The sequence below is a fragment of the Rana temporaria genome, chromosome 12 (genome assembly GCF_905171775.1).
Source record: "Rana temporaria chromosome 12, aRanTem1.1, whole genome shotgun sequence".
In the NCBI taxonomy this organism is placed as follows: domain Eukaryota; kingdom Metazoa; phylum Chordata; class Amphibia; order Anura; family Ranidae; genus Rana; species Rana temporaria.
The window spans coordinates 91,639,078-91,661,796 of NC_053500.1; the positions used below are offsets into that span (position 1 = coordinate 91,639,078).

The 22,719-nt window shown below is 46.8% G+C and overlaps 1 protein-coding gene across 3 annotated transcripts in view; it reads right to left on the reverse strand.

Annotated features, from left to right (window-relative positions):
• LOC120919601 (PSMC3 interacting protein) overlaps positions 1 to 22,719 on the reverse strand; it is a 524,670-nt gene that overhangs the window by 486,839 nt on the left and 15,112 nt on the right. For 2 of the 3 annotated variants that reach the window (XM_040331823.1, XM_040331821.1), the window contains exon 2: positions 9,494 to 9,752. The exons of the other annotated variant lie outside the window; for it this stretch is intronic. In XM_040331823.1, the coding sequence (XP_040187757.1) occupies positions 9,494 to 9,563 (70 nt within the window). In that variant the 5' untranslated portion in view covers positions 9,564 to 9,752. The remainder of the gene's footprint in view (positions 1 to 9,493; positions 9,753 to 22,719) is intronic. 3 annotated transcript variants of the gene reach the window in all.

The window sequence follows — 22,719 nt, forward strand, 5'->3', positions numbered from 1 at the left end:
AGCAACCCTGATTTCAGTTATGCCCGCCCCTTTGAGTGGAGAGAACTGACCGTAGAGGAGTTCAAAATATTTTTAGGCCTAACCTTTAATATGGGTCTCTCAAAAAAAAAAAAACAATCCTACTCCTATTGGTCTACCAAAGCCATCCACCACATGCCAGTCTTCTCATCCCGTATGCCCAGATCGCGATACTTTATGATTCTACGGTTCCTCCACTATAATGATAACTAGGGTTGTCCCGATACCACTTTTTTAGGACTGAGTACAAGTACCGATACTTTTTTTCAAGTAGTCGCCGATACCGAATACCGATACTTTTTTAAAAATGTGTCCCCAAATGCAGCGATGTCCCCCCACAGATCCAGCCATTGTCTCCCCCCATGCAGCCATGTATCCCCCCATCCAGCCATTGTCTCCCCCCATCCAGCCATTGTCTCCCCCCATCCAGCCATTGTCTCCCCCCATCCAGCCATTGTCACCCCCCATCCAGCCATTGTCACCCCCCATGCAGCCATTGTCACCCCCCCATGCAGCCATTGTCACCCCCCCATGCAGCCATTGTCTCCCCCCATGCAGCCATTGTCACCCCCCATGCAGCCATTGTCACCCCCCATGCAGCCATTGTCACCCCCCATGCAGCCATTGTCTCCGCCCCATCCAGCCATTGTCTCCGCCCCATCCAGCCATTGTCTCCGCCCCATCCAGCCATTGTCTCCCCCCCATCCAGCCATTGTCTCGCCCCATCCAGCCATTGTCTCCCCCCATCCAGCCATTGTCTCCCCCCATCCAGCCATTGTCTCCCCCCATCCAGCCATTGTCTCCCCCCATGCAGCCATGTATCCCCCATGCAGCCATGTATCCCCCCATCCAGCCATTGTCTCCCCCCATGCAGCCATTGTCACCCCATCCAGCCATTGTCACCCCCCATCCAGCAATGTATTCCCCCATCCAGCCATTGTCACCCCCCATGCAGCCATTGTCACCCCCCATGCAGCCATTGTCACCCCCCATGCAGCCATTGTCTCCCCCCATCCAGCCATTGTCACCCCCCATGCAGCCATTGTCACCCCCCATCCAGCCATTGTCACCCCCCATGCAGCCATTGTCACCCCCCATGCAGCCATTGTCACCCCCCATCCAGCAATGTATTCCCCCGTCCAGCCATTGTCACCCCCCATGCAGCCATTGTCACCCCCCATGCAGCCATTGTCACCCCCCATGCAGCCATTGTCACCCCCCATGCAGCCATTGTCTCCCCCCATCCAGCCATTGTCACCCCCCATGCAGCCATTGTCACCCCCCATGCAGCCATTGTCACCCCCCATCCAGCAATGTATTCCCCCGTCCAGCCATTGTCTCCCCCCATGTCCCGCTTACCTGCATCCCCGCTGCCGCCGACTGTGTAATACGCCGGGAACATTACAACTTTGAATCGCTGTAATGATTGGCGCCGTGCTGCGTATAGACACTCCCCCTCGCTCGGGATTGGACAGTTCACCCGAGCGAGGGGGAGTGTCTATGCGCGGTGCGAATCATTACAGCTATTCAAAGCTGTAATGTTCCCGGCGTATTACACAGTCAGCGGCAGCGGGGATGCGGCGAACGGCGGCGGGATGCGGCGTCACGGCGACGACGGCGGGGGGGGAGTATTCTATATTGGTATCGGGGGTATTTGCGGGAGTACGAGTACTCCCGCAAATACTCGGAATCAGTCCCGATACCGATACTAGTATCGGTATCGGGACAACCCTAATGATAACACCCAGTGCCCTCCCAGAAATGACCCTTCTTTTGACAAATTTAAAATTCGGCCACTCCCAAATTTTTTCTCTGAAAAATTCCCCCAGTTATATACCCCTGAACAGAATATATCCATAGATGACTCCCTTGTGAAATTCTCCGGCAGGCTGGGCATCAAACAGTTCAGCCCCAGCAAAAGGGCCCGATATGGGGTGAAAATGTACAAACTGTGCGACCGAGACACAGGGTACATCTACTCCTTCCTTGTATACGAAGGGAAGGACTCCCAACTGCATCCCCCCGAATGCCCAGAGTATATTGGAAGCAGTGGAAAAGTGGTCTGGGAGCTTATCTATCCACTACTTGGACAATTTTTATACCAGCTTGCCCCTGTTTCGCAATCTACACCGGAGAGACACCCCAGCATGTGGCACAGTAAGAACCAACAGAAAGGGCTTCCCACAAAAATTGGTCAATCAGAAGCTAAAACGAGGAGAGACGACATCTTTGCAGGAACCAGGAGCTATTGGCTGTCAAGTGGAGGGACAGACGAGACGTCCACATGCTTACCACCATCCGCAAAGACACCTACGTGGAAGTCCCCAAAAGAAAAGGCCCAGTCCAGAAACCATATTGTGTCTACGATTACAATTTGTTTATGGGAGGAGTGGACTTCAACGATCAGATGATTGAACCCTACCTTCCCTCAAGAAAATCCCGTCACTGGTACAAAAAAGTGTCCATTTATTTTTTCAGTTTGTCCTTCTATAACGCTTATGTTATATACAAAAAATTAACACCGAATCCCGCACCCTATCTTTACTTTCAAGAAGAAGTTGTCACCGCCCTTTTGTTCCCTGAAATCCCACCAGAAATTGTTCGCACTGATTGCGTGAGCAGACTCCACGAACGCCACTTTCCTGACAAAATCCCCCCCCCCCCGTAAAAAATGGGCGCAAACGCCAGAAGAGATGCCGGGTGTGCTCCAGAAAAGGAGTCAGACGAGACACCACAGTTTATTGTCCCGATTGTCCTTCCCAACCAGGCCTCTGTTTAGGCGTATGTTTCCGCTGTTACCATACTGCTCCAGATTATTAGGTAAAAAATAAAAATTCAAATTTCCTGTCATTTTCCTCCAGACCCCTGATGCCACTGCACTGTACATACCTGTGCCTTCTCCGGAACCGACCCTGGACTGTTAAACGACCACGCTTTTGCCCAACGCTAAAAATACCTCTGCCTTCTCCGGAACTGACCCTGGCTTGTTTTACGACCACGCTTCTGCCTAACGCTTAACTGTACCTACCTCTGCCTGCTCTGGAACTGACCCTGGACCGTTTGACCATGTTTTTTGCCTGCCTCTTGGATTGATCTTTTACCCTGCTATGCTAGGGGGAACACAGGGGTCTCACATATGTGAGGGGCTCCAGAATTGTTTTTCTGGATGAAAAAAAATAATTTTTTCGTTTTCTCATTCCCGGATTAGGGTCTGGTTGCCCGGAGGCTTCAAAGAGATTTGGGTTGGAGAAGCCTCTACCCCTGTCCCCATTCTTTCCTGGCCTGCTACCTGGACCATGTTCCTGCTTACTACCAGGACCAATATTTTTGCACTGCTGGCAATGTTTCTACTTGCACTGGCCCTGGACTGTATATGGACAGTATCCCTGTACTGACTATGGACAATATTCCTGCCTGCTGTGTGGACAATTCCATTCACTGTCGCTGACCACGTCCCTGCCTGCTGCCTGGATCGGGGCTCTCCTCCTGTGACAATTGCACTACTAAAAACACAGGTAATTTTTTTTTTTTTTTTTACCCATTACTCAGCAGAATGTATTTTAGGGTGTAATTCTTGGTATGTACATGCTATGTTAGAAATATGAAGGGCCTTCAAAAATGTGATAGATTGTAAGGAAATTGGATGTGTAATTTGTGTCCCTAGAACACCTGATGGTGCTTCTTGGATGTTGGGTCTCTATGTGGCCATGCTGTTAAAAAAGCTCACACATGTTGCATCGCCATACTCAGGAGGAGCAGCAGAATATATTTTGGGGTGTAATTTTTGCTATGTACATGCTATGTGTTGGAAATATTCTATAAATTGACAACTTTGTGTAAAAAAAAAATGCGTTTAAATTTTTTTTCTACATTTTCCAAAAACATCTGGAAAAAAAAAAAAAAAAGGACTCATTTTGCCTAATAGGTTATACGTTGGGGTGTTAGCTTTCCAAAATGGGGTCACTTTGTGGGCGTTTCCATTTTTCTGGTGCTCCAGGGCCTTCAAAAGTGTAATAGGTGGATAAGAGATTAGATGTGTAATTTATGCTCCTAGAATGCTTGAAGTTGCTACTTCGGTGTTGGGCCTCTGTACGTGTCATTTGTGGAATATACATGCCATTTGAGAGAAATAACCTGTTATAATGACAATATGGTGTGAATTTTTTTTTTAATTTTGCAAAGAATTGTGGGAAAAAATGAGAACTTCAAAAAACTAACTATACCTCTTACTAACTACCTTGGAATGTCTACTTTCCAAAAATGGGTCATTTGGGGGGTATTTGTACTTTACTGGCTTGTTAGGGTCTCAAGAAATGAGAGAGGCTGTCAGTACATCAGATGTGATCAAATTGATAAATTTTCAGTAATTGGTACCATAGCTTGTAGACCCTAAGGGGTAGATCCACATACAAATACATTGGCGCAGCGTATGTGAGATACGCCGCTGTAACTTAATTTTGCTGGTTCGAATCCCCAAAGAATTTGCGCCGTAAGTTACGGCGGCGTAGTGTATCTCAAGTGGCGCAACGGTGCAGAATTCAAATCGGCGATTAGGGGGCGTGTTTCATTTAAATGAAGCGCGTCCCCGCGCCGAATGAACTGCGCATGCGCCGTCCCTAAATTTCCCGCCGTGCTTTGCGCTAAATGACGTCGCAAGGACGTCATTTTTTTTTAACATAGACGTGACTTGCGTACATTCCGATTCACGGACGACTTACGCAAAAAAAAAAATTCAAATTAAACGCGGGAACGACGACCATACTTAACATGGCAAATCTAACTATACGGGACGAAATACCAGCTTTAACTATATGCCGGAAAAAGCAGACTACAGACGTCGTAAAAAAATGCGCCGGCCACTCGTACATTCGTGGATCGTCGGAAATAGCTCATTTGCATACCCGTCGCGGAAAACGACGTGAACGCCACCCAGCGGACGCCGAAGTATTGCATCTTAGATCCGAAGGCGTACACCTGTCGGATCTAACCCAGAAGCCGTCGTATCTTGTTTCGAGGATTCAAAACAACGATACGACGCGGGAAATTTGAAAGTACGCCGGCGTATCAGATACACCGGCGTACTCGCTCTGTGGATCTACCCCTAAAACTTTCACCCAGACTAAATAATATCCAAATTTATTTATTTTTTACCAAAGATATGTAGCGGTATACATTTTAGGCCAAATTTATGAAGAAAAATTACTTTTTTGCAAATTTTTATGATAGAAATGAAGAAAAATTGTTGTTATTTTTTCATTTATAGAGGAAAAAATAAAAATCGCAGAGGTGATCAAATACCACCAAAAGAAAGCTCTATTTGTGGGGAAAAAAAGGATAAAAATGTCATATGGTTACAGTGTTGTATGCCTGAGTTCTTGTCATTCAAACTGTGAGAGCACCAAAAGCTGAAAATTGGTCTGGTTATTAACCACTTAACAACCGCCCTATAGACGAAATCCGTCTACAAGGCGGTTGCTTAACTCTGGGAGGGCGTCAATGTACGTCCTCCCAGAATCGGGCGCGCACACGGGAGTCTCCGTGACCGCCGGGTCCTCCGGACCCGGCTGATCACGGAAAATCGCAGCTGATAGCGGCGGTTTACCACGTGATCGCTGCGTCCAATGACGGAGCGATCACTAGTAAACAAACCGGCGTCATTTGATGACGCCGGTTCCTCCCTCTCCTCTCTGTACCGAACGGTACAGTGTGAGAGAGGAGAGGGGAGAGAGCGGAAGCAGCTGCTGCTGCTGCTGCTGCGGGCTGGATCTGTGACACATGCAGTCACAGATCCAGCCATCCATCCCTCCCTGTGCAATACTCTGCAATGCCCCCATACTCTGCAATGCCCCCATACTCTGCAATGCCCCAAAATACTCTGCAATGCCCCAAAATACTCCGCAATGCCCCAAAATACTCCGCAATGCCCCAAAATACTCCGCAATGCCCCAAAATACCCCACAATACCCTGCAACGTTGTCTATGGGGATTTTTAAGTAGCGAAGTTTGGCGCCATTCCACGAGCGTGTGCAATTTTGAAGGGTGACATGTTGGGTATCTATTTACTCGGCGTAACTTCATCTTTCACATTTATGCAAAAGAATGAAGAAAAAATACTAAATTTGCCAAATTTTATAACAAACAAAGAAAAATTATTATTTTTTTACAGAATTTTCAGTCTTTTTTCTCTTATAGCGCAAAAAATAAAAAACCCAACGGTGATTAAATACCACCAAAAGAAAGCTCTATTTGTGTGAAAAAAAGGACGAAAATTTCATTTGGGTACAGTGTTGTATGACTGAGTAATTGTCAAATTGTGAGAGAAAGCTGAAAATTGGTCTGGTTATTAAGGGGGTTTACGTGCCCAGTGGTCAAGTGGTTAAGTGGGTTTACGTGCCCAGTGGTCAAGTGGTTAAACAAAAGTTTTTGGATAAGGGATATCCTTTGGACCTCATCAACCAGGCCCTGTACCCTGGACTATACCCAGGACATCCGTGCACCTTAACCACAGACTTGGGGAGAAAAGGGTGTTAGATTCATTACGCAATACCACATTAACCGCTTAACGACCGCCGCATGTACATATACGTCCACAGAATGGCACGTACAGGCAGATGGGCGTACATGTACGTCCCTGCCTTTCCGCGGGTCCGATCGGGACCCCCCCCAGTACATGCGGCAGTCAGTTCTTCCGTGGGAGCGATCCGGGATGAGCGGGCGGCTATACGTTTCTAGCCGCCCCCTCGCGATCGCTCCCCAGAGCTGAAGAACGGGGAGAGCCATATGTAAACACGGCTTCCCCGTGCTTCACTGTGGCGGGTGCATCGATCATGTCATCCCTTTTATAGGGAGACACGATCGATGACGTCAGACCTACAGCCACACCCCCCTACAGTTGTAAACACACACTAGGTGAAACATAACTCCTTCAGCGCCCCCTGTGGTTAACTCCCAAACTGCAACTGTCATTTTCACAATAAACAATGCAATTTAAATGCATTTTTTGCTGTGAAAATGACAATGGTCCCAAAAATTTGTCAAAATTGTCCGAAGAGTCAGCCATAATGTCGCAGTCACGAAAAAAAAAAAAAAATCTCTGATCGCCGCCATTAGTTGTAAAAAAAATTTTTTTTTAAAAAAATGCAAAAAAACTATCCCCTATTTTGTAAACGCTATAAATTTTGCGCAAACCAACCGATAAACGCTTATTGCGATTTTTTGTACCAAAAATATGTAGAAGAATACGTATCGGTCTAAACTGAGGAAAAAAAATTTTTTTTATATATTTTTGGGGGATATTTATTATAGAAAAAAGTAAAACAAATTGCATTTTTTTCAAAACGCTCTATTTTTTTTTATAGCGCAAAAAATAAAAACCGCAGAGGTGATCAAATACCACAAAAAGAAAGCTCCATTTGTGGGGAAAAAAAGGACGTCAATTTTGTTTGGGAGCCACGTCGCACGACTGCGCAATTGTCTGTTAAAGCGACGCAGTGCCGAATCGCAAAACCTGGCCTGGGCTTTTAGCTGCATTTTGGTCCGGGGCTTAAGTGGTTAAGCATCAGAAAATTGAAAATATTCTCAACAAACAGTGATCCATACTACAGCATCTTAAACAATTTTAACCACTTCAGCCCCGGAAGAATTGGCTGCGCAATGACCAGGCCTTTTTTTGCGATTCGACACAAGTCACTTTAGCTGACTTTAAGCTGTACCAAAACAAAATTTACGTCCTTTATTTGCCCACAAATGGAGCTTTCTTTTGGTGGTATTGGACTATCTCTGCGATTTGAATTTTTTGCGCTATAAACAAAACTAAAAAATATTTAGTACTTTTGCTTTAACCGGTTAAGACCCCGACCAATATGCAGGTTAAGGACCTGGCCCCTTTTTGCGATTCTGCACTGGGTCGCTTTAACTGTCAATTGCGCGGTCATGCGACCTGGCTCCCAAACTAAATTGGCGTCTTTTTTTACCCCCACAAATAGAGCTTTCTTTTGGTGGTATTTGATCACCTCTGTGGTTTTTAGTTTTTGCGCTATAAGCAAAAATAGAGTGACAATTTTGAAAAAAATGCAATATTTTTTACTTTTTGCTATAATAAATATCCCCCAAAATATATATATATAAAAATAAAAAAAAATTCCCTCAGTTTAGGCCGATAGGTATTCTACATTAAAAAAAAAAAATATTCTACATAAAAAGTGCAATAACAGTTTGGTTTGCGCAAAATTTATAGCGTTTACAAAATTGGGGATTGTTTATGGCATTTTTATAAAAAATGTTTTTCAGCGATTTTCAGCGATTTTTTTCGTGACTGCGACATTATGTCAGACACATCGGACACTTTTGACACATTTTTGTGACTATTGTCTCACAGCGAAAAGTGCTATAAAAATGCACTGATTACTGTGAAAATGTCAGTGAAGGGGTTAACCACTAGGGGGCGCTAAAGGGTTAAGTGTGTACTAATGTGTTTTTTCTAACTGTAGGGGGGCGTGCCTGGACGTGCGACGTCACTGATAGTCGTTCCCTATGACAGGGAACAGACGATCAGTGACAAGCCATAGGAAGGTTTGTTTACACTCACCTCTCCCCGTTCATCAGCTCCGGTGACCCGAGCGCGGGACACCGGCGGCAATCGGGTCCGATCACGGAGCTTCGGACCGGGACGTACCTTTACGTCCATGTGTCCAGCCGTGCCATTCTGTCTATGTATGTCGTCGTGTATATCGTCGTGCAGCGGTCCTTAAGTGGTTTTTAAAAAGCAATTTTTTTTTCTCAGTTTAGGCCGATATGTAATCTTCTACATATTTTTGGTAATAAAAAATAAAATAAAAAAACGCAAGCGTACATTGATTGGTTTGCGCAAAAGTTATAGAGTCTACAAAATAGGGGATAGATTTATAAAAATGTTATTATTATTTTTTTTTACTAGTAGTGGCGGCGATCTGATATTTTTAATCGAGACTGCAACATTAAGGTGGACACGTGACACATTTTTGGGACCATTGGCATTTATACAGCGATCAGTGCAATGCACCGATTACTGTAAAAATGGCACTGGCAGGGAAGGGGGCGATCAATGGGTTGTGTTCCCTAGTCTGTTTCTAACTGAGGGGGGGATGGGACTGTATTAGGAACTCGCAATCTGTCTTTCCTCACAGAACAGAACACCGCAACCGCCGGTCACGAGCATCGGCACCCCAGCGATACAGCGGGCACACGCGCTTGCTATCTTGCTTAAAAAGGGCCCGGCGTACAGCTAAAACGGTTTGCGGAATCAAGCTGACCTGCCGCCGTATAACCACGGCAGCTGGTCGTCAAGTGGTAAAACAATCCATTTATACAGTCCCCCAATGTTAAAGGCAACTTACCTCCCAGCATAATTTAATCTGTAAAACCACCTGAGAAGAAATCATCTAACCCTCATTCCATTAATTGGCATGTACTGCTGTAAAAAAGACTTGTGCCTTACTTGTGTAATACAGCATGGGCAGAAATCCTTTACCACAAACTGGAGAACTTTTCACTTCAATGCCTTTCATAACTGTTCCTTCATGTTTTTGATTTATTGCCTCTCTTGCCCATGTGGTATGCTATATACGTAGGCCTCCAAGGACATTCAAGTATGGGCCTTTGGATCCAAGTCAGTTTCCCCGGCAGAACTTTTCCAGTGGTTATGTCAACAGGAAATGTACTGTTTTTTCACCATTAACACTTTGGCACCTAAGGGCCTGAACGAGGAAACGGAAATGAATACGTTTATTTAATACAATGTCATTGTCAGAATTTCTTATCATTCTGCCCCATATTTTTATTAGCTTTAGCTACAAAAGTTGCTTTACTTTGTTAACCACTTAAGACCCGGACCAAAATGCAGCTAAAGGACCTTGCCCCTTTTTGCGATTCGGCACTGCGTCGCTTTAACTGACAATTGCGCAGTCGTGCGACGTGGCTCCCAAACAAAATTGGAGTGCGTTTACAACTGTAGGGGGGTGTGGCTGTAGTTGTGACGTCATCGATTGTGTCCCCCTATAAAAGGGATGACACGATCGATGCAGCCGCCACAGTGAAGCACGGGGAAGCCATGTTTACACACGGCTCTTCCCCGTTCTTCAGCTCCGGGGACCGATCGCGGGTCTCCAGCGGCAATCAGGTCCACTGGTCCCGGAGCTTCGGACCGGGTCGAGTGGTACTAGTACAGGACGTACCTGTACGTACATGTGCCCAGCCGTGCCATTCTGCTGACGTATATATGCAGGAGGCAGTCCTTAAGTGGTTAACATATGTATTAATATACATTAAGGATATTATAAGCTATTCCATTATGTAAAATGCAAGAAATTGTCCTATTACTGTGTGTTCTTCCCTCTCTTGTTCTTGAGGGATAATTAGACAAAAAGACTGTTTACACAGTTGGAGACAGGTATGTATGGGTGTGTGTGCGCGCCTTAGTACACACGTGTATGTGTGCACATATGCACGTAGTGCATAAATAAATTATATATTGTAATAGTCAGGGTCCCGGTCACCACAAAAACGCAGCAAAAACGGACACAGAGTCTGCATGTCAGTGGACTGTAGAACTTCACAGCATAACTTTAAAACGGAGAAAACTGTTTTGGCAGCTTTCTCCGGGTTTTGCTAAGTTTGAATGGGGCTGTGTGGTTTGGAGGTCCTGCAGAGACTTGGGCGGGATGGGATCTCTGGCCCTGTGTCCAGGTCTTGGGAATAGCCAGCAGGTAGGGTGCTCAGGTGAAAACAGCCAATATAATCAGGGACTGGTGAGAACAGAGTAGAGAGGAAGGTGGAGTGTGTGCTGCTGGTTCAACACAGTGTGTGTGGAAAGCTGTCTGCCCTGGAAGACTACATCCCTGGTGTGGGGGGACTTTGTGCCTGGCGGACTGGGAAGGCTGGTAGACCTGAGGTGGCTAGCGAGTCCAAGGGGGCTGGAGGAAGTCCGGAAGTCTGGGAGACATTAAGCTGGATAATCCTGTTGAGGCCAGGAGTGGGTCAGGTATAGCAGGTACTGCAAGGCTGAGTGAGCCTGGGAGTCAGGAGGCTTGGTATTTTTCTTTCTATGAACATTACTGGAGAAGAACCCCTGCGTGGGAATCCTGTGTGTGAACTGTTTATTTTTGCCTTTTAAATAAAAATGGGCTGCCATGCCCTCAAACCTAACATCTGACTGCTGTGGACTCACTGAAAAATGCATTTACCATTGAGTTAACAACCCCCCAATGTTTACAGTGGTGGAGAATGCGGGCAATCTAGACGGTGGAATCCGGGTCCTTGCTCCAGTGGTGAGTCCCAGCAGGAACTACTGCTAGCTGTGTGTGGCAGCCAGGCGAACTGCATTGCGCATACGTTTATTTTTGGACTGTGTGGCATACAGGTGGTGCACCTGTGAGATTTTTGTTTTCCTTTTTCCTGCTGTGAACTGTGTAACAAGCTGCTGTGCATGCGACTGCAAGGATGAGGCAGTCAAAATGCAAGAAGTTCATGTCAAAGCAAGTTAAAGGGGAAGTGAGCTCAGTGTGGCCTGAGAAGATGTCTCCACCTAGGAGGGCCAGTGGTGTATGAGACTGTGAATGAGTGGTTCAAGTGGAACCAGACTAAAGAGTCGGATGCGGTGCAAAGGGCTGAGATAGTGGCCTCTGATTACATGCAACCCATGCTACCTACAGAGGAGGTTGGAGACTTCCTAGAAAAATTTGAAAAAGTTGCTGTAAGGAGGAAATGGCCTAGAGATCGGTGGCCAAAGTTGCTGCAAACCTTATTACGGGTAGAGTACCGATCGGTTTACCATTTGATGGACGGTGACCAGGATGACTACCGCCAGTTTAAAGAGGAAATCCTTCTTAGAGGAGAGTTCCATCGCATAATGGGCCGCCTGCAATGCTCCAGCAAAGGGAGGTCATCACCCATAGCAACGGGAGAGGCGTCCCTGCGACAGCAAAGCACCAATCAAGCAATGGCTCAGGAGAGCATGAGTGTACATCGGTGTAGCCAACCATCTTTGGAGTGCTGGTCTGCTGTTAACCCTAGCAACAGGGATCCTGTGTTACATGCAGGGGGTGTTGGGTCTGGAAAGGCTGCAGTGTTTCTCCATGACCATATGAAAGATTCAGCCTATGGAGACACCGCAGATAAGAGACAACGCACTCAAATGAAGGCTATGACAACGGCTACAGGAAGTGGTAAGACTGTTGCAGTTTATGGGACAGAACCCAATAAAGTGAAAGTCTGTTCAGCGGGGAGATCCGCGGTACAGGTGGACTTGCTACAGTGTGCTACCCAGAGTAGGGGGGGAGGCACAGGGTAAAGCCCAACTGTCAGCAGGACTAAAGACAATAAAGGACATGGGGACTCTGTATGTACCTGGTGGAATCCAGCAGAGTGCTGGAAGAGCTGTACTAGGGGTGACCAAAGAAATCCATATACCATGTTCCCTAGTGACAGAGACAGGTACTGTGGGGTTGCCCAGGGAAACCTCCCAAGAGCCGACAGTGTTGGAGCGGAGGGTTTCCCAGGTCAGCTGTAGAGCTTCTCTAGTGGGTAAGGGTTCACTCACAATAGCTACAGCTATATCTAAGGGTCATGATGATCTTCTAAAGATTGAGAAATGTGTTTCTGGAAATTTCATATTTGAGAATATTGGTGATATGTTTACTAAAAAGGATGGGAGTAGGATGTCTTCCGTGACCACCAGAGGCAGAGCTGCAGGGTTGTCCATGGAAACCTCCCGGGATCTCCCTGTGTTGGAACTGGAGGTTGTCCAGGACCGCTCTGGTACTACTCTGGGGGAACAAGGAGGGACTGCACCACACAATGAGAGTGTGTGGGGGCAGACCACCCGCCTGGTGTGTGACCAATTTGGTGAAAAATGTATTCATACTGTAAAAGCTAGTAGTGTAAAGCAGGATGTGCTGGTAGCGCCACCAGAACAATCTGGTCAAAATGGGGTATTGCACCCTGTGGTTTGCGACAAAGCATTGTCCCAATGTGACATAAGTGCTTGTACAATGTGTACAATGTGATGCATATAGCGATGACAAATGTACTGTATTGGGTAATGAGACCCAGGTTCCTTTGATGCCTCTTGGAACAGGGGGTGCAGCACTGCAGAATGCCTGTCAGGGAAGTACCACTGACTGGGACAGCTGGGCTAAACAATTGCTAGCCATGCTGGATAAGGCTAGGTTGGGTAACACAGATGTGGACATAACACCTGCTATGCCCAACAGAGGCACTACAGGCTGGCCTGTGACCAAGGGCACGTTGGCCCATGCAGAGATTGATCCCCTCCAGTCAGAAGGACCGGTTAAGGGCGCATGCATGGCAGTTGTGTTATCCGCAGCTCAACCGCTGGAAAATAGTGAGTGCAAAAATGGCAATGTAACTTATGACCTGCAGCGGCTCCCTGATGCTGTGACAGAAGGGATAAATGTGATACGTACGTCTGACGGCGCTCCAGTTGAGCACCAGGCTGTGAAGACCGATACCGTCAGTGAGGTGGAGGTCGCTATAAATGTCTCTACCTTTCCAGCTTCATTGGATGAGCCCCTCCACGTCATTGATGATGGAAAAGTCCCTAGAAGGGTCTTGTATGTAGACGTGGGTCGCATTAAGTTGACTAATGTATTGTTGAAAATGCTTGAAGTCCAAAAAGGCAATTTGCTGTACACTTGGGTGTCTCCACCGTGGTCGGACGAGGTGGTGCTGCATAGTACCAGTAGGTGGAGCCAAGTAGTACAGGCTATGTTTGATGTTAATCACAAGAGAAACTGGTTGGTACCATATTTGTTAGCAGTGTGGCAGATGGTCTCAAGGTTCTCTGAGAGGGTGCTTCCAGTTACCGGTTTGGATGGAAGGCGCTCAGGAGAACGCTTGAAAACATCAGAAGTCTCTCCGCCTGATGCGGTGACTAGGGAAATTTCTGCTGATGCAGTCCAAAGTGCGGCGGTTAGTAGAGGGCACGGACACTGCCTCACCCGCTAGACTTCACATGAAGGAAGGGACCGAAATGGACGTGGCAATAGCAGAGATTTTTCCTGTCAGTCGCACCAAGGTACAAATTAAAGTACCCGGAGAAACTGTGGGAGAAGCTGAAGAAGGAATTGGTTCCTGTAGCAAGGTAATGCACACACCAGTTGGCATTGTCTCCGTAAGGAATGATTTGGGCTTGGGTCAGTGTAATTTGTTAGGACAGCCACCCATGGAGCGTTGGACAGCATGTGAGGCGGAGCTTGGTGATCGTTCCGTGGAGCATAGTCACTTGCCTATGTGTGGTCTCTCCTCAGGATGGGTCCTAACAAATTATGAAAAAAAAAGTGAGGGTATCAGGAAAGGCAGTGTTCCCCTGGGAAAAGCAAATAAGCCCAGGAACCCCAGAAGAGGGAGAAAGCGTAGAATAGAAAAAAGTGGGATCCCATGGAGAGTCAGGGTAGGACTTACCTGGAAGCGCACCCGGAAAAAGGGTTGGGCCTACTCGGCTGACAGCCAGCACAGAGGTGTCCCAACCCTAATGACGTGTGCTGGTGTTCCGCCCCCTTCGGGTTCAAAACAAAGGGGGGGGGATATGTAATAGTCAGGGTCCCGGTCACCACAAAAACGCAGCAAAAACGGACACAGAGTCTGCATGTCAGTGGACTGCAGAACTTCACAGCATAACTTTAAAACGGAGAAAACTGTTTTGGCAGCTTTCTCCGGGTTTTGCCAAGTTTGAATGGGGCTGTGTGGTTTGGAGGTCCTGCAGAGACTTGGGCGGGATGGGATCTCCGGCCCTGTGTCCAGGTCTTGGGAATAGCCAGCAGGTTGGGTGCTCAGGTGAAAACAGCCAATATAATCAGGGACTGGTGAGAACAGAGTAGAGAGGAAGGTGGAGTGTGTGCTGCTGGTTCAACACAGTGTGTGTGGAAAGCTGTCTGCCCTGGAAGACTACATCCCTGGTGTGGGGGGACTTTGTGCCTGGCGGACTGGGAAGGCTGGTAGACCTGAGGTGGCTAGCGAGTCCAAGGGGGCTGGAGGAAGTCCGGAAGACATTAAGCTGGATAATCCTGTTGAGGCCAGGAGTGGGCCAGGTATAGCAGGTACTGCAAGGCTGAGTGAGCCTGGGAGCCAGGAGGCTTGGTATTTTTCTTTCTATGAACATTACTGGAGAAGAACCCCTGCGTGGGAATCCTGTGTGTGAACTGTTTATTTTTGCCTTTTAAATAAAAATGGGCTGCCATGCCCTCAAACCTAACATCTGACTGCTGTGGACTCGCTGAAAAATGCATTTACCATTGAGTTAACAACCCCCAATGTTTACAATATCTATACACGCACACCTCCCATTTTTGTAAAAAAAAAAATATTATATCTTTTCATATGACAACACTGAAGAAATTACACTAGCGAGTGTACAGCTTGTGTAACAGTGTAAATTTGCTGTCCCCTCAAAATAACTTGACACACAGTCATTAATGTCTAAACCACTGGCAAAAGTGAGTACACCCCTAAATTAAAATGTCCAAATTGAGCCCAAATTAGCCATTTTCCCTTTCCGGTGTCATGTGACTCATTAGGGTTACAAGGCCTCAGGTGTGAATGGAGAGCAGGCGAGTTAAATTTGGTGTTATCGCTCTCACTCTCTTACTGGTCACTGGACGTTCAACATGGCACCTCATGGCAAAGAACGCTCTGGATAATCTGAAAAAAAAAAAAAAAAAAAAGTCAAGTTAGACTTACTGGTAACTTGTTTTTCATGAGTCTTTCAGGACAGCACCTTGAGAGCGTGGCTCCACCCACTTGACAGGAAACACACCTCCACCAAACTTCTTAAAAGGGAGGCTCCTTCCACTTATCAGTAGTATTAGAGAAACCTCCGGCCCAAGCTGGAACACATAATCAGAGTATGGTTAGTCACAGCATAATATTTCAAAACAATAAGGGCGGGTTGCTGCTGTCCTGACTCATGGAAAACAAGTTACCAGCAAGTCTAACTTGACTTTTCCCTTATCGTCTTACAGGACAGCACCTTGAGAGGATAACAGACTTACCCACTTAGGGAGGGACCACAGCCTGCAAGACCTTTCTCCCAAAAGCCTGATCGCTTGCCAACAGAACATCCAGTCTGTAATGACGGACGAACGCAAGGTAACTTGACCACGTAGCCACCTTGCAGATCTGATCTGATCTATTTCTAGTGGCTTGAGCTCTAGGCCCCGTACACACGAGAGGATCGATCCGCTGAAATTGATCCACGGACCGGTTTCAGCGGATAGATCCCCTGGTGTGTACAATCCAGCGGATATTTTTCCGCAGATTTTTTCCCCCGGGGATGGATTTCCAGCGGATCAAAATCTCTTAACATGCTAAGAAATCGATCCGCTGGAATCCAGTCCAACGGATTGATCCGCTGGTCTGTACAGACTCACCGGATCAATCTGTCCGAATCCATCCCCCGCATGCGTCGTAATGATTCGACGCATGCGTGGAAGTCATTATATCACAACGTCGCCGCGTCATCATCGGTGCGACGCGTCACCGCGGACGGAATTCCGCAGGGATTTTGATCTCATGGTTAGTACAACCATGAGATCAAAATCCGCCAGAGGATTTATCCGCGGAAACAGACCTCCGGACCGTTTCCGCGGATAAATCCTCTCGTGTGTACTAGGCCTAGTAGTGTGCTCTAATTCCCAATGGGGGAAGATAGCCCTGCTTCCAGAATAGCGTTTTTTAGCCATCTAGCTATTGACCCCTTAGACGCTTGGTGGTCCTTCTTTTTTCCTGAAAAAAGTATGAACAAGTAGTCTGAAGATCGAAAATCCTTGGTCACTTCAAGGTAATGTAGCAAGGTTCTTCTCACATCCAACATGTGGAATTGGTGTTCCTTCTCCCCTGACGGGTTAGAACAGAAGGTTGGTATGACAATTTCCTGCGACCGGTTGAGGGCTGACGCCACTTTTGGTAGAAAGGCTGGATCAGTCTTTAGTACAACCCTGTCCGCGTAGACGGATAGGAAGGGTTTCTTTATTGACAGGGTGTGCAGCTCACGATTCTCCTGGCTGTTGCCACTAGGAACACCGTTTTGAGAGTAAGGTATTTCAGAGAAATGTCTTGTAGCGCTTCAAAGGGTTCCTTAGACAGTGTCTTAAGAACCACTGACAAATCCCAACTGGAGGAGTGACTCACGGGAGCTGGTCTGGATCTAGAAAGTGCCTTGAAAAATCTTGAAACTAACGGCTCTGAAGATATAGGCCTTTCCAGAAAAACTCCCAATGCAGCTATCCGCACTTTAAGTGTACTGACTGACAAGCCTTTTTCTGCTCCATTCTGAAGAAATTCCAGAATTGACACTAGGATTTTTCACCACTCTATTTGACGAGTGACACCAGGAGTTGTAGATCTTCCAGTACTTAGCATAGATCTTCCTGGTAACCACCTTTCTACTGGAAAGCAAGGTAGTCACAAGTGGTCGAGACAGACCTTTTCGTCTCAAGAACTGCCTCTCAGATACCACACCATGAGGCTTAGACAGGCCACCTCCGGATGGTATATCGGACCCTGTAGAAGTAAGTCCTGCCGAAGCGGCAGCCGCCGAGGTGGCCTGACTGCCATTCCAAGAATGGTGGTAAACCAAGCCCTTTTTGGCCAGAATGGGGTAATTAGAATTACTTCCACCTTCTCCTTCTGAATCTTCCTCAGTACCAACGGAATTAGTTGAAACGAAGGGAAGGCGTAACCCAGCTGGAAGTTTCAAGGCTGTATTAACGCATCTGTTGCCTGGGAACTGTCGTTTCTGTGAATGGAGAAAAAGACCGGAAGTTGCATATTTTCTTCTGACGCAAATAGGTCTATTTGTGGTTGTCCCCAGGCCCGGATGACCATTGTGAAGACTTCAGGATTTAGGGTCCATTCTGCTTCCTGAATCCGTCTTCTGCTTAGAAAATCCGCCATTATATTTAAAGTGCCTTTGAGGTGGACCGCTGATAAGGACAGCAAATGATTTTCTGCCAAGTTTAGGATGTCTGAGGCGAGAAGCTGAAGTGTTTTGCTTCTTGTGCCTCCTTGCCTGTTTAAGTAGGCTATGGTAGTGGCATTGTCCGAGAAGACTTGAACATGGGCACCTTGAAGATCTGCAGAGAAGGCATCCAAAGCTAAGGCCACTGCCCTTAGTTCTCTCCAATTGGAGGACTTTTCTGCTTCTGACCAGGACCAAACACCCTAAGCATAGTTCTGACCCAGGTGTGCCCCCATCCTTATAGGCTGGCGTCTGTCATTGCCACTTTTTCTATTGGAAACAACCATAAAAGGCCTGCTGACAGGTTTTTCTGACTTCTCCACCACCAAAGCAATCGTTTTACTTTGGTGAGGATTTTTACCTTTGCCTCCAGATATTCTTTCCTGTGATCCCATAATTTCAGGAGGAAACTCTGAAGCGGTCTGAAGTGAAGCCTTGCCCACTGCACCGCCGGCATAGATGAGGTTAGGGTTCCTAGAGCTGACATTACTTGTCTGACTGATTGCTTTTTGATTTGTCTGTAAGGAGGCCACTACCCTTAGTATCTTTTGTTTTTTGTCTTCTGGGAGAAAAAAAAAAAACTTTGCTCCACTGAGCTTATCTGATACCCCAGAAATTGTGCCTCTTGGGTTGGGTTGAAGAGCAGGTCGTCTAGGTATGGAATTACTGCTACCCCCTGCAAGCGAAGAGGAGCAAGGGCCTCTGCCATGACCTTTGTAAATATTCTCAGAGCCGAGGAAAGGCCGAAGGGGAGGGCTTTGAATTGGAGGTGCACAACCTCTTTTCCCATGTTTACCACCAATCTTAAACATTTTGGGGATTGAGGGGCTATGGGGATATGCAGATAGGCATCTCGTAGGCCGATTGATGCCATAAAGCACTCTTTTGTCCAAAGATTTTTGACTGTGAAGATTGAGTCCATACAGAATTTTTTGTATAGGACCGATCTGTTTAACAGCTTCAGGTTGAGAATGAGTCTAAAACTTCCGGACGGCTTTTATTATGAATACATGGGGACTAAAATCCCTGATAAAGCTCCCCCTGTGGTACTTGAGTTACAACTCCCTGGTTCATCAGATCCTTCAATAGGCTCTTCATTGCTAAGGACTTGACTATATCTCTTGGTAGATTTTTCAACAGGTACCTCTCTGGGGGAGGGTCCGAGAACGCTATTCTGTAACCTTGGGACAGCATAGAGAGAATATACAGATTTTCTGTTATGCTTGCCCAGAAAGGGAGAAAACTTTGAAGTCTTCCCCCCACCTACAACGGTTGTCATTGTGTTTTGCTGGTTGCCGCAGGAGGATGGAAAAGAACATTACCTTTGCCCTGTTGCCCCGACCAACCTTTCTTCCTCTCTTGAGGCTTGTTTTCTTCTTGAGCCCTTTGCCTGTCTGCTTTTTTTTCTTGACAGGAAAATATTTCTACTTGTCTGCAGTTCTGTCTAGCACTGCATCTAAATCGGGGCCAAACAATAAATCCCCTTGGAAGGGTACTCAACACATCTTGTTTTTAGATGCTGTGTCCCCCGGCCAGGTTTTTAACCACAGTGCCCTCCTAACTGATCTTGCCGTCATTCTGATAGGCTACAGCTGCTGACAGGGTTGAAAAGGAGTCTAGGATTTCTTGCTTTGGAGAATCAGCTATCATATGATCCTTAAGCTGGTTCAACCAATACTCCATATTTCTGGAGACGCAAGTAGTCGCCATTGCTGGCTTAAGGTTTCCTATGCTGGATTGCCAAGCCCTCTTTAATTGCTGATCCATCCTCTTATCCATGGGGTCCTTCAGAATCCCCATGTCTTCAAATGCTAGATCTGAAAATCGTGAGACTTGAGAAAAAGCTGCATCGAGTTTTGGAACTTTATTTCAGGGAGCTGCTGGGTCTATATCAAAAGGAAACATTTTCTTGTGTGCCTTAGCAAATAAACGTTTATTTTCAGGATCAGTCCATTCTTTCTTGATCGCTTCAGAAATTACTGTATGGACTGGAAAGATATGCATCTTGGGCTCACCAAGTCCTGCATACATCCTGTCATGTTCCTCCTCTAATCTTAAAGTTGTATGAAAAGCTTTTAGGATGCATCGACTTGTTCCAAAGACAATTTATATTTTGAAGACATTCTCCAGCTCATCCTCATCTGATTCTTGAGAATGTGAGGGAGAGGGACCTTACTGGTTCAGAGGACTCTCTTCTGCCTCCACTACCGGGACTAACAGTGAGTCTTGTGAGGTAAAGGTCAGTCTCACGAATGGTTTCGTGAGTGAGGACTTAAAGGACTGAAGAGTAGCATCCAATTCCTTTTTAACAGATGCGATTATGTCGCTGCAAGCGGCAGACGCTTCCTCCTTCACTAATGAGTCAATATATGTCTGACATAAAGCTTTTTTCCAGCCTTCAGGTAGTTTAGACTTGCATGAAGGACATTTCTTTTTATTCCCAGGATCAGAGCTCTTGGCCTGCCATGACGAGGGAAAATAAAAAAAAAAGGAAAAAAAGACAAACCATCCTTTTGAGTCAGCCTGAAAACCAATCAAGATGCTCACCACAGGTGCACAGTGAGAGATCCACTAAACTCATGGGGGAAAAAACACTAACCCCCCCAAGGGAGAAGAGAACTAGAGAGAGATCCCATAGTAAATGAGTGTAGAACCTCAGTCTACCCCTTACCTGGGCCTTGCTGGTGCCAGTGCCTGTTCCACTCACTGTGGATCCTGCGTCCATGTTGAGGCAGCAGCATGATGCTGGTGGCAAAACCGCCGGTATCGAACTCCACTAGCGCCACTGCTCTGGGCCAGCTAACAAGGCACCAGACCTGTTCCTCCCTCAGCGCTTCCTGGCGGAAATGACATCCATGCCCTGCGCCCCCTCGTAGGATGCCGCCCCTTTCCGGTTACCTCACTTCCGGGGGAAGCAGCCTGATTGACCTTCCCAAGATGGCTGCAGCGTTCGGCTGCCTGGACTGGAAAAAAAGATGTCCGCGCCGTCTACCTTGCCAAGGAGCAGTATCCCGGAGCAGTCCCTGACTCCACTGAGCACCGATGAGCGAGAAGGAGCACATGCACAAGGTACTCTCTATCCAGTGAATGGGAGGAACAGACTCTCTGAGGTAAGAAAAAACAGGTGGAGGAGTAGGGAGATATGACCTCTCAGGTAGTACCTAGAGAGCTCCTAACCCCCACATGTGTTTCGGCCGGAGGAAACACAAAGACTGATAAGTGGAAGGAGCCTCCCTTTTAAGAAGTTTGGTGGAGGTGCGTTTCCTGTCAAGTGGGTGGAGCCACGCTCTCAAGGTGCTGTCCTGAAAGACTATAAAGGGAAAAATGTGTTGCTCTACGTAAAGATGGCCTAGGCTATACGATGATTGCCAAGACCCTGAAACTGAGCTGCAGCATGGTGGCCAAGACCATACAGCGGTTTAACAGGACAGGTTCCACTTAGAACAGGCCTCGCCATGGTCGAGGAAGTTACATGCACGTGCTCAGCATCATATCCAGAAGTTGTCTTTGGGAAATAGACATATGAGTGCTGCCAGCATTGCTGCAGAGGTTGAAGGGGTGGGGGGAGTCAGCCTGTCAGTGCTCAGACCATACGCCGCACACTGTATCAAATTGGTCTACATGGCTGTCATCCCAGAAGGAAGCCTCTTCTAAAGATGAAAGCCCACAAACAGTTTGCTGACGACAAGCAGACTAAGGACATGGATTACTGGAGCCATGTCCTGTGGTCTGATGACACCAATAAACTTATTTGGCTCAGATGGTGTCAAGCATGTGTGGCGGCAACCAGGTGAGGAGTACAAAGACAAGTGTGTCTTGCCGTAGGGCAGTATTCCAACATGATACCGACCCCAAACTCACCTCCAAGATGACCACTGCCTTGCTAAAGAAGCTGAGGGTGAAGGTGATGATGGACTGGCAAATCATGTCTCCAGACCTAAACCTTATTGAGCATCTGCAAACGAACATTGCCCTCCGAGCACAAGGTCTCTAACATTCACAAGCTTCGTAATGTCATCATGGAGGAGTGGAAGAGGACTCCAGTGGATACCTGTGAAGCCCTGGTGAACTGCATGCCCAAGAGGGATAAGGTAGTGCTGGAAAATATTGGTGGCCAAACAAATTATTGACACTTTGGGCCCAATTTGGACAGGGGAAAACTCACTTTTGTTGCCAGCAAATTTACACTGTTATACAAGCTTTACACTCACTACTTTATGTTGTAGCAAATTATATTTTCATCAGTGTTGTCACGTGAAAAGATATAATAAAATTGTTACAAATTTTTTTGTGAGATAGTGTGTGTGTGTGTGCTGATTTAACAAACCTTAATTCATCTTGGTGTCATCAGACCACAGGACATAGCTCCAGTTATCCATGTCCTTAGTCTGCTTGTCTTCAAACTGTTTGTGGGCTTTCTTGTGCATCATCTTTAGAAGAGGCTTCCTTCTGGGATGAAAGCCATGCAGACCAATTCGATACAGTGTGCGGCGTCTGAGCACTGAAAGGCTGACCCCCCCCCCCCCACCTCTTCAACCTCTGCAGCAATGCGGGCAGCACTCATACGTCTATTCCCCAAATACAACCTCTGGATATGAAACACGTACACGTAACTTTTTTGGTCGACCATGGCGAGGTCTGTTCTGAGTGGAACCTGTCCTGTTAAACCGGTGTAGAATCTTGGCCACCGT